At 39.3% G+C, this 12780-nt stretch overlaps 1 protein-coding gene across 2 annotated transcripts in view; it reads left to right on the forward strand.

Annotated features, from left to right (window-relative positions):
* cadm3.S (cell adhesion molecule 3 S homeolog) overlaps nucleotides 1-12780 on the forward strand; it is a 224960-nt gene that overhangs the window by 189935 nt on the left and 22245 nt on the right. For both annotated transcript variants that reach the window (XM_041574425.1, XM_041574426.1), the window contains exon 7: nucleotides 3188-3360. In XM_041574425.1, the coding sequence (XP_041430359.1) occupies nucleotides 3188-3360 (173 nt within the window). The remainder of the gene's footprint in view (nucleotides 1-3187; nucleotides 3361-12780) is intronic.

Below are 12780 nucleotides of genomic sequence, written 5' to 3' on the forward strand. Positions count from 1 at the left end.
TCTTACAAGTGCCATATGGAAATTGTATGAAATGTTACCAGTCTTTGTAAAGTGCTAACATATTCCCCTACTTTAGTGGTTCACAAGCCCATTCTCAGGGCCTCAGACTAAAAGCCTTTAGGGGCATATGGGGAAATGCATATTCATTCTTCTAGATACCCTAGAGAGCCCAGGTAGAATTTGCTTTGCTAAATATTCTTGGACCTTTCGATAAATGGCTCCAATGTTTTCCTATATCTGTAATGCTGTGATGGGCTATGGTGGGAATTGAACAAAACTCGTTCCTCCAAACAGGGACTGAATCAAGTCTTTGTAATTTTTATGAGATGTTAATTATGTAAAAAAATCCCCTGCCCTTTCGGTGCTGCATTGGCACAGACAATCCTGCATAGACATCCACTGTGATCTGATCTTTGGTCTGGGGCCTAAATGATCAGATCAGCCTGATTTGGCTAAGCCCATGGTTGTCCAACTATCTACTCATGTTGTCAACCATGCATGTCAAAAATACCTCCACCTACCTTTCCCTCATGAATACAGCATAGCCAAATACAGGCAGCACTGTATTCATAGATGTACTTGCAGGTGCTCCAAAAAACTTCCATTAGCCGCCTTGTGATGCAATTCACAGAACACTGTGTACAGGTGTAGAAGTGCATGAAATGCACTAGGACCTCCATTTACTAATAAATAAAGCCATGTAAAACTTGTCAAGGTGCTGTAGAAGTCAACGGGAGGAGCATGGGATGACCATTTTGAATCCAGTCAGAATTTTAGAAGTTTTTGGACTTATTTTCATACAAATTGTTTGAAAAAAGGTTTTCGAGGTATTCGTATTCTTAACACATCGTTCATCGCTTTTGAAATTTTTTTTATTCGGATCTTTCAATTAATTCAATGACAATCGTGGTTTTAGAGTTTGTGAGTTTAGTCGTGGTTTCAAAAACCTGTAAAACCCCTTAAATCTGACCCTTAATAAATAAGCCTCCAAGGCTCAATGCTCATTTGCTTAAACCCAGGGCATGGAGAAGGAGGTCTACATAGGTGGGCATTGGCCCTATGTAAAGGGTTTCAGCACTTCATCCAGCAGATTTGTGGTCTAATGATCTGCTGACTTATCTCCATCACCAGCATATGGCCCTGTGTTTCCTCAGGGATAAAAACACAATGTTTTTGCTTAAAATGCACCTTTCCCCTATGGTGTGTTACCTGCAGAGCAAATAGTATTGTTGTGGGAATCTACCTGCACAAACCCTCATTTAAAAGACTGCAATAAAGTGTGCTTGCTTCCTTGAGCTGCACTCTGTACCTTGTTCCAAATGCACCAACCAAAGGCCAGAGCACTCTTAAAGTTGTGAACAAAACAAATGGTGCCATTTCATTTGCACCCTTGAGCGGTAGTGTCTTTGCTGTTTGTAGCTGTGACCTTGGTTCACTGTCATCTCCCAAAGAAAAAACACAGTTGGGAGAAAGTTATATTCCAATAGCTTGAGCCCCATCTGTAGATAAACAAGAAGCTACTGTTTGTTTGTGTTCTTTGCTGCATATGTGTTGTATTTATTGCATCTGATACAATTAAATTCCAACTAAAAGCTGCCTTTGTGGTGTAATCCCCTCTGTTTTGTGCCGGTTATTATCGCCTTCTGCATTTGAGATTTAGACAAAATTGCAAATGTTCAACTTTCTAGTTCATTATTTTCCCTCTGTCTCTTTTCTTGTGGCTCTTGTCATTGTTATTCAGCATCCTGCTGTGTGTCTGTCTCTCTTTATATAGTCCCTTACTCCTCATGCTCTCTGTCTTACCTCTCCCACACACTCCCTAACTGCCTTCCCACATCTTTCTTTCTCGAGCCACCCACCTGTCTCCATAATCATACTTCACTTGTCTTTTCACAAAACATTGGATTAGGATTCTAACTCAATAAGTGTCAAGACAATTTGTTTACTGTAGGAAATGCTAGGCTGCTCTGGAAGGTGAAAACTATATTTATTCTGTAATGCTTTTCTATTAAGAAGCTTTTCCCTACTCACAGTACTTTAAAAAACAGGAGCTATCCCTGCCTATAGATATTGGCTACACAATAGCTAACTCCTGGCTATAGTAGTGCTGTTCTTAACTATACATAGTTGTAACAAGCTATACAGTACCTGCTTACTATTTGTAGAGCTTTATTATACCATAGCTAACTCTTAGCAGTAGCAATTGGTCGTATAGTAGCCAACCTTTGCCAATACTTGATATAGTAATTCAAATTCACTCCTGCACAATCGTACATACAGTATAGTTGACTCAACACTTACCCGTTTTTGTAGTCCCTCCCTAATTCTGTTTCTTAATAGTTTTGGGTTCGTGTTATATACGGTAACTACTCAGTGTTATAACAACATCCCTCTTGCGTTTGTAGTTCTTAAAACTCTCTCATGTATTTTACCCCTTTGGCCTATCTTCTTTACATTGTGTTCAAGTATTCCCTCTACAGTTGCTGTATTTCTATCCCATCTGTTCTTCTGACAGGTCTTGTAGGTCCTTAACTTGCTGTTCTTTTACTTGCTTCTGCTGTATCTGTTCACAATACTCTGTATCAATCCCCGTTGGTTTTTATAACATGCCTTCTCCCTCCTTTCCTCTCTCAGTGGTTCTACTTATCCATCTTTTTTCTAGAGCTTCTTTTTTCTTGATCTTGTCTTTAAGCCTCCTCTTGGCTTTTCTTCTAGCTATTTAGCTAACTGTTTCTCTAGCTGCTTATAAAACCATTGCTGTGTTTGCATTGGATATTAATGCTATTTCTATCATTTTTATCTTGTGGTTTTTATGACTCTTTTTCTATATTCTCCTATAGTTCTATAACACTTTCTGTTGCACTAGCTGTTCATTGTTTATGCTTCCACATCTCTCCTTGGAGTATATGTCCTCCACCATTAACTGGCCATTCTTCACATTCTTCTCATAAATGTTCATTTAAGTACTGTATATAACTACAGTACATCCAAACAAAGTTTGTCCATCGTAACAAACCTACCAAATAGGTGATAAGCTTCCGTTCCCAGTTACAGAATAATGTCTTTGCTCTCTCAATATTCCCTAAACATCAGGCTGTTCTTGAGGCCTCCAAATGTTTTCACATCTTCTCAAAAACTCAGATAATGCAGAATACGATATTGATCTATTTCTTTTCTGTTTCTACAGGCCTGACAACTATGTCTGGGAGAGAGAAAATGGAGAGGTCCCTCTGTTAGCCAACATTGAAGGAAACAGTTTGGTTTTCTTCAACCTCAACAAAACTGACAGTGGAACCTACACCTGTAAAGCCTCCAACACATTAGGGACTTTCATCACCCACTACAAGCTTGACGTCAATGGTAAGACAATGATTTTTATCACTTAAATCTAAAACTAAAACTAAAGCAGCGACATCTGCCTGGTTCCACATAGTAGGCCTTTACTAATTATATTACATGTTCAGCAGCCATTTTCTAGTTAAAATATATTGCCCTCCAAAGTCGTCAGTGGAGATCTTGATCAATGTAGGGGCCATACGAATCTCTTAGAAGTCCATAGCTGTCCTCCAGTTGGACAGCCCTGAGCTAAAGATTTGCTTCCGTGCCTTATGTAAGCTGCCATCTTGGCTTTTTGACCCTCTGCTTGAGTTAAAACCTCTCTTTCACTTTTGCAATATGCTATCATGAATTCATTGTAGTACACCCCATAATTAAAGGCTTAACCCTTCAGTATCATAATGACATGGTTAATGGGGTAAACTAATTAAATCCCACCAGTTCTACTAACCATAGCAACCAATCAGCAGGAATCATTTACTTGTTTGATACAATGTTTGAAACTCAGCATGAGGTTGTTTGCTATTAGTAGACCTAATATGACAAGATACTTGATTACATAAATGATGTTTAAACAAGGATCTATTGAAGGGGTAAATACTGCAAAATGTACCCTTCTCCTTTGTAAACAAAATTTTATAATGTACAATTGCATTCATACAATGCCTTCACTTTAAGGCAAACACTTTCCAGTTGAGTTTACAAAGTTCCCCACTTTGGCCCACAGGGAGCCCTACAGGTATAACCGTTTTTTGTTATCTACATGGTTCTTCTTGTTGCCGGTTTTTGACATCTACATGGTTCCCTGCAGCCAGTGATAACAGAGAGACAAGATAATTGCCCCATTCATTGATGGCTAATTCAGTATACTTCTAATTGGTACATTCCGTACATGTCATATAAACCTCCAGCATGCTGAGAAAAGAATATATGCAGTGTTCCAATCATGGTTCTTACATAATCCCCCTTATGCTGTATTAAAGCATGGAATGTTCTTTTCTGTATTTGTGAAGCTTGTAAAACAGATTATCACTGAGAAATGACTTATTATATTTATATCCTCTCTATAAAGGGGCACCTTCGTCACAATTTTTGAAGCCGGTCAACCTGACACATAAAACCTGACTGCATTGTTTTACATTCCATAATCATGGCAGTTTACATGAAATTATATGGTCCTTGAAACAATAATATACCCTGTGTAGAAGCAAAGTTTAGCTTCCATTTGTTCCCTTTAAATAGACAGCAGAGGATGAGGACGTGGATTATTGTATGCAGCTCACATACTGTATTTCTCCATTTAGAGATTTTTATCCTAGCGACTGGGAGTTGTAGAACTGGTCAGCTTCTGGTGGCATACCTTGAATAATTTGCTGGTTATGTGTTGTTAAACAAAGCATGCTTAATCTATAAACACATAGCTTAAAGGAAAACTTTACCCCCAAAATGAACAGTTAAGCAACAAATAGTTTACATATTAAGTGGCAGAATCTTACCAAACTGGAATATATATGTAAGTAAATATTACCCTTTTACATCTCTTGCCTTGAACCACCATTTTGTGATGGTCTGTGTGCTGCCTCAGAGATCAGCTGACCAGAAATACTGCAGCTCTAACTGTAACAGGAAGAGATCACCTGACCAGAAATACTGCAGCTCTAACTGTAACAGGAAGAAGTGTGGAAGCAAGAGACAGAACTCTGTCTGTTAATTGGCTCATGTGACCTAACATGTATGGTTTCTTTGGTATGTTTGTGTGCACAGTGAATCGTACCATCCCAGGGGGCGGCCCTTATTTTTTAAAATGGCAATTTTCGATTTATAATTACCCAATGGCACATACTACTAAAAAAAAGTACATTATTATGAAAATTATTTATTTACATGAAGCAGGGTTTTACATATGAACTGTTTCATGCAATATATTTTTATAGAGACCTACATTTTTGGGGGGTATAGTTTCCTTTAAAGTGATGCTCTCAACTTTTATTGGGATTATGAGACAGTCATGGTTGGTCATTGATAGATGTGGATGTAAGCAGACCCACAGTTCCTTCTTAATTCTTCTTAGATCCACTTGTTCATGCCACTGGTCAAATGAATTTGGTTTTAAACCTTCCACACTTTTCATTAGCACATGGGTTCTAAAATGAAAAAAGAATTATAATGAGATGGAGGTACTGTAGATATTCGTTCTATTTCTTGTAGAAGGGCAGATGGCCAATGAGTTTGCTCAAATCACTGTTTAAAGACTGTGTATTAATGAATGAATGCAATAACGGTCCCCTATTTTCTAAAATATAGTGATGGGCGAATTTCGCCGAAAAATTCGCGAAACAACGCTGGCGTCCGTTTTTTGGCGTAAATGCGTCGGCGTCCAAAAAAATGGATGCCGGCGTCCAATTTATAAAACGCAGGTGAATTTTCACCAGCGAATTTTTGCGGCCGTTTTGCAAATTCGCGCCTGGCGAATAAATTCGCCCATCACTACTAAAATACAGTTAGCTTGCATTCTTTAAGACATAAGAGACTTTGGGTTGGATTCAAGTTTTAGATTGCACTTACAGTGGGGCTGATTTACATCCATACGTGCTAAACTGCTAAAATAATGTCAAGCAATTATATATGGCCAGCGTCATCCACAAATAAGAAAATGAAAACAAATATTACATCGGTTGCTTCTTTTTAACACCCGTGTTAGTAAGTCAGCCCCAGTGGTTTTCTCAAACTTCATTGTATTGGCTGTGAGACAATGAAGTGAGGAACCTCTACAAATGGCTGACATGTACAACTTTGTTTTGATTATCTGCCAGTTTTCAATATGAATAATGTTGTTATTATAGTCCGCTGTAACTTGCCGGAAAAACATACAATATAGTCAACAGCTTTATATCTTTGTGGGTCTCCATTGTGATGCAAAAGAGTTCCTTTCACTAATTCACCTTGGTTTGCAGTCTACTTATGTGCAATTTGTTTTTTGTTTGCCGCATAAGGGAGGCTCGTAATGACAGACCACTAGTTCAGGTAGTGGGGAGCAGCCATTTTTTTCAGCAACGCATACCCTGTGATTACAGATATTGTACAATCTGTCCACAGCTACCTGAAAGCAGAATGCTAAAGCTTTGTGGCTTTCTCTCTCCTTGTCTGGGTTTTTAAGGAAATTAAAATAATAATGGAATGGAACAGGATAAGAATTGTGTAGCAACAGATTCCAGACAATCACTTAATCCCCGGCTGCTTTCTACTGCAAATTCTTATCACAGGTACAAGGTCGGACCTTCTTCTTTCTTAGACGCTCTATTCCCAGGCTGTCCTTTATCAAGTCGCCTTCCTTCCTTCTTTATTTATGTCTCCCTCTGGCTCTTGTCTCTCCTTCCTCTCACTGATTCCATCTGATCTATTCCATGCCGACTCTCTGGAACAAAGTATATCTCACAAAACAGTAGCAGTTGGTGTTTTAAATTCAAAGGGCTCTATATATACCTGGTATAGACCTATAGAACAATCCAGAGTATAATAATAACCTGTCAATGTTATAAGTAACCAAGTATCCCTCCTCTATAGAGTATTTTGCTTTCATTTGTACCCGGTGCTAAATGAGTGCAGTGGTAATTTCTCCTGATCCGTTTAATTCTAACGTTGCTTGGTAATGATTGTTTTTTTTTCTCATTATCCTCTTTTAAACTATTATACTGCCATCATTAGCCAAACAAAGCATCAAAATATAAGGATTGTGAATGAACAATCCCCCTGTATATTCCTAAACTTACAAACAGCCTTATCGTCAGGGGTTACTTACAGCTGGGACTGAATAAGCCTTCCGAGCGCTTGGTTAGACACAACGAATATGGTTGTTAGGTGATTATTTCATCGGCAGCTTGTAATTATTTTTCATAATAAAATCGGCAATGAAATCTTATTTACTTTTCAACACATCATAATTATTTTTCATTTAAGCAATAGAAAGAGAAAAACTGGAAAATATTAAGGCATTGATGTTAATGACAACATTTTTGAAGGGCTTATATGAAGGGCTATTTCTAATTGTTACTTACAGATTCTGCCTTGTGCTATGCAGCCATTGTTTCTTCTTCTTAGGACATTCTTTTCTTATTACCAACCAAACTTTTCTCTTTCTCTGATAATCTCTAACAGGAACCAGCAGGGTACCATGGCCTGGTGAACTGTGGGTAACAGCAGTGTAGAACATAGACAGTAGCTGAGTAATGGAAAGAAGAAGACCTTTTCATTTAATTTTTACCTTTGAAGTCCAAGAGGACTAAGGGGTACTAAATAACTCCCCTTTGTACTTATGTCCAGGGTCTGGCTATGTTCAGTAGTGATGGCCGAATTTGTCCAGAAAAATTAGCAAAATGCATTAAAGTTAATGGACGTCAAAATTATTTTGACGCACGTCAAATTTCGCCTATTTTGCACCTATTTTGCAAATACCAAATGCATTTAAGTCAATGGGCGTCCCAATAATTTTGAGGCCAAATAGGCTCTGTGATTGGACATTTGGTAGACCCTATGTGGACTGTCACTCTACTCAGGGTCGGACTGGAGCATGGGGGGCCCATGGGGTTCCACACTTCTAGGCCCCCAGCGCATGCATGAACACCGTCGTGCGCGAACGCCGACGCACATACATGAACACCGACATGAACGCTGGATGTGTTCTGCACTGCACACTTTTTTCTTGGGGCTCGGCAGATTAGGGGAGTGGGCCTTGGCCTGCGGGGGCCAAGGCCCTCCGGGTTTTTCCCGGTGTCCCGCCGGCCCTGTTCTGACCCCGAGTCTATGAGAGGCTCAGGCGGCTTTAATGCAACCAAAACTTGCCTCCAAACCATGAATTCCAAATTAAGCACTTGCTTTGAGGCCACTGGAAACAATATCCAAGGGGGTTGGACCGTTGTTGAGCAACATGTTCTTTGCAAGCCAATGGTTGGGGATCACTGGGCTAGAGTTACAGTGAATGTGCTATTTTATAATGCGATATGTTATAGTACGCCAGGACAATAGAAGGCAGAGATGGAGCAAATGGAAGGTTTAAAGGACATGGAAAGTCTAGAAGGTCAATTGAGTTTACATTTCTGTATATTGGTATAACCGTTGGGACCATTTGTGATGGCAGAGGTAGTGTAGTAGGGTTCTGATAATGGGATAGTTCAAAAGAAATAGGCAAGTCAATTGCAGACCATTGCAGGGCATAATGTAAACCTACATGCGCTAAGGATTCTACTTTTTTTTTTTTGTCCCTTAGTGCTCTAGCATTTGCATCCAAGTCCAGACCCCTTCAGTCTTAACCTTTTAATAAATATATCTCTAAATGTAGAATTGAGCAGTTTGCCCCTCTTCCCTACTTACTTACCATTGGTAGACAGTTTTCAGAAGGTATCGACCATTAACAGTTCAGTCCCATCCCATTTTGGGAGCTACAGAGCCATGTTGCAAGTAAGATAAAACTGTGGTGGTACAAAATGTCTTGATTGCCCTAAGCCTAATTGCCTTTAATTATATGTTATTCCCCAACATTTATAAAAACATGGTGAGGATAATTGAAATATCACCTTATTAAGTGATGTTAAGGTGGTTATTTATCAAGCTTCCAATATCTGAACCTAATTCTTAGTTTTCGGAGCAAAAAAAAACTAATATGAATTTTTCAAGAATTATTAAAGTCTGATGGTCTAAAAACTCCAAATCTCAAACCTCGGCATCTAAAATCTCTCAAGGACCTGTATAAGTCAATGGGGAAGGTCCAAGTGTCTGCGATGATGTCCACATCGATATCGAATTGATTTCGGGGTTTTGGAGCAAAAACTCCTCAGAAAACTCAATCGTAGTTTTTGCTGAAAACTCCGAACAAAAACTCTGAACAAAAACCCTGATCAAAAACTCCGAACAAAAAATAGGGCCGGGCAAAACTTTGGAGCTTTCTGAAGTTTTCTGAGTTTTGCCCAGCCCTATTTTTGCAGGCTTTGGGGAATGGACCATAAATAAGGTTCATTTGGGAATTCGGAGTTGCTCGGAGTTGGATATTAGGGTAAGGACACACGAGGAGATTCAGGGAGATTTTGTCGCCTGGCTACTAATCTCCTTGTCTTTTGAGCAACTATCTCCCTGAACTGCCTCCGCGTTTTTCCCCATAGGCTACAATGAAAAGTTGCCTGCGCTAATGCACACAGGGCGATGCGTTTTCAATAGTTGCCTGAAATTGCATCACTGAGGCAACTTTGGGCAACTATTGAAAACGCATCGCCCTGTGTGCATTAGCGCAGGCAACTTTTCATTGTAGCCTTTGGGGAAAAACGCTGAGGCAGTTCAGGGAGATAGTTGCTCAAAAGACAAGGAGATTAGTAGCCAGGCGACAAAATCTCCCTGAATCTCCTCGTGTGTCCTTACCCTTAGAAATACTGAGATAAATTCGGACCTTGATAAATAACCCCCTGTGTTTTTACCACTAATGCTCTTACCAACCCTATATTAGAGCTCTTTCGTAAGATGAATGGGGTCAGTATTGTAGGATAAATGTGAATAAAACGGACCATTTTAAATAACAGTGCTGCAAATAACATTTTGTTATTATTAAACTTAAAAACGTACAATTAGAGCTCTTTCTGTTGACATTTAGAAATGTGAGGATTTCATGGGGATTTATCCAAAGTTGCGTTCGCCTCTATCAGATCTTTTGCTGGATATTGTGTTCTGAACAATTAAATTGAAGCTCTGCTGCTGGATCTGAAATAAAAAGATGCATTTTTAATGAGGAGATAATGTGATTGTCATGAAAGGGATTAGAGAAATTGCATTAGTGTGTCACAATAACAGAAAGGGTCGTTTTACGTGTCACAAAGCAGCGTGGTCTAGATGAATGTTTGTGAATTCAAAGATCTTATGCACAGCGAGAACCTTAGATGATGTTTACAGCAATGGGTTATGGAGTCCAGCTATTACACACAGTTTAATGGCATTTTAACCAATGCTTATGTTAATTACAATAACCATTGATTTTAAGGTTTTTTTTTTTAACACCAAAACAAAAGAACAGTAGGGAAACTTTCAGTCTTATAGAATATTCCTCACCAGTCGCTCAAATCTTCCTGTTCCAGTTCTGTGTTTTAAATAAGTGGCATGTTACAAAACATAGAAATTGTCCCTGGTATGGCAAGTTTACATATAAAGGAACAATTACACCAACAAATTAAAGTTTTTTAAAGGAATGGCAATATAACAAACTGTTATCTTGGTATGTACTAGACTTAAAGGTACAGTAACACCAAAAAATTAGCGTTTTAAAGTAAGGAAAATATAATGTCTTGTTGCCGTGCCCTAAAAGAATTGGTGTGTTTGCTTTAGAAGCACTACTATAGATTATATAAACAAGCTGCTGTGTAGCCATGGGGGCAGCCATTCAAGCACAGGATACACAGTAGATAACAGATAAGTACTACTATAGTTTATATAAACAAGCTGCTGTGTAGCCATGGGGGCAGCCATTCAAGCACAGGATACACAGTAGATAATAGATAAGTACTACTATAGTTTATATAAACAAGCTGCTGTGTAGCCATGGGGGCAGCCATTCAAGCACAGGATACACAGTAGATAACAGATAAGTACTACTATAGTTTATATAAACAAGCTGCTGTGTAGCCATGGGGGCAGCCATTCAAGCACAGGATACACAGTAGATAATAGATAAGTACTACTATAGTTTATATAAACAAGCTGCTGTGTAGCCATGGGGGCAGCCATTCAAGCACAGGATACACAGTAGATAACAGATAAGTACTGCTATAGTTTATATAAACAAGCTGCTGTGTAGCCATGGGGGCAGCCATTCAAGCACAGGATACACAGTAGATAACAGATAAGTACTGCTATAGTTTATATAAACAAGCTGCTGTGTAGCCATGGGGGCAGCCATTCAAGCACAGGATACACAGTAGATAACAGATAAGTACTACTATAGTTTATATAAACAAGCTGCTGTGTAGCCATGGGGGTAGCCATTCAAGCACAGGATACACAGTGGATAACAGATAAGTACTACTATAGTTTATATAAACAAGCTGCTGTGTAGCCATGGGGGCAGCCATTCAAGCACAGGATACACAGTAGATAACAGATAAGTACTATTATAGTTTATATAAACAAGCTGCTGTGTAGCCATGGGGACAGCCATTCAAGCATAGGATACACAGTAGATAACAGATAAGTACTACTATAGTTTATATAAACAAGCTGCTGTGTAGCCATGGGGGCAGCCATTCAAGCACGGGAGACACAGTAGATAACAGATAAGTACTACTATAGTTTATATAAACAAGCTGCTGTGTAGCCATGGGGGCAGCCATTCAAGCACAGGATACACAGTAGATAACAGATAAGTACTACTATAGTTTATATAAACAAGCTGCTGTGTAGCCATGGGGGCAGCCATTCAAGCACAGGATACACAGTAGATAACAGATAAGTACTACTATAGTTTATATAAACAAGCTGCTGTGTAGCCATGGGGGCAGCCATTCAAGCACGGGAGACACAGTAGATAACAGATAAGTTCCGATGAATCACATTATATACTACAGAGCTTATGTCCTATCTGCTGTGTATCCTGTGCCTTTTCTCCTTTTTCAGCTTTGAATGGCTGCCCCCATGGCTACACAGCAGCTTGTTCATATAAAAAACAGTAGAGTTTCTGAAGCAAACCCACCAGTTGTATAGTGCAGGGCAACTGGACATTATATTTTCATTACTTAAAAACACGTTCATTTTTTGGTGTTACTGTTCCTTTAAGACCAGTACATACCCAGATTACATTAGGTTGTGGACTCTGGAATGCTAGGCCACACCCCTTTATCACTCCTTGCGCAGGCCCATTTACAACCGCAGTTGTGAAAAAATGGATGCCATAATTGTGTGAATTGAGTTCTGCACCCAAAGAGCCTCCTTGCACTTCCCTATAGTTGCACTTGGTGGATGATGTGCATGTCCTCCATCCTGTTCCACAAGCAAGTGCGCCTTTAATGCAAAGGAACCCTGGAGGTGCCTCCATCTTCAGTGACATAACTAGATATTACTAGGCCCCACAGCAAATTATTTTTCAAGCCCCCAGTTGACCTGTTTTGCCAATATTTATTGAAATTGTATATGAATTAAATATGAATTAAATATAATCTCAGAATCTTGTTTGTGCAGCAGAATGGGGGACCTGATGTCCTGGAAGTGCGCACCTGCGCAGAAGCAATCTTGGAGAGACGTGCGGGAAGTAAGAGATCGAGGCAATCTCCCGGCGTGTCTTACACAGTATCAATAATGGAATAAATCTTTTAAGTGTAGTAACACTCTAAACGGTCAAACCTACAATGGTAAAATTATTCCTTACAACAGAATTGTACCTGTCTTGGTATGGGACCTGTTATTCAGACTGCTCAGGGC

The sequence above is a fragment of the Xenopus laevis genome, chromosome 8S, assembly GCF_017654675.1.
Source record: "Xenopus laevis strain J_2021 chromosome 8S, Xenopus_laevis_v10.1, whole genome shotgun sequence".
Lineage (NCBI taxonomy): Eukaryota > Metazoa > Chordata > Amphibia > Anura > Pipidae > Xenopus > Xenopus laevis.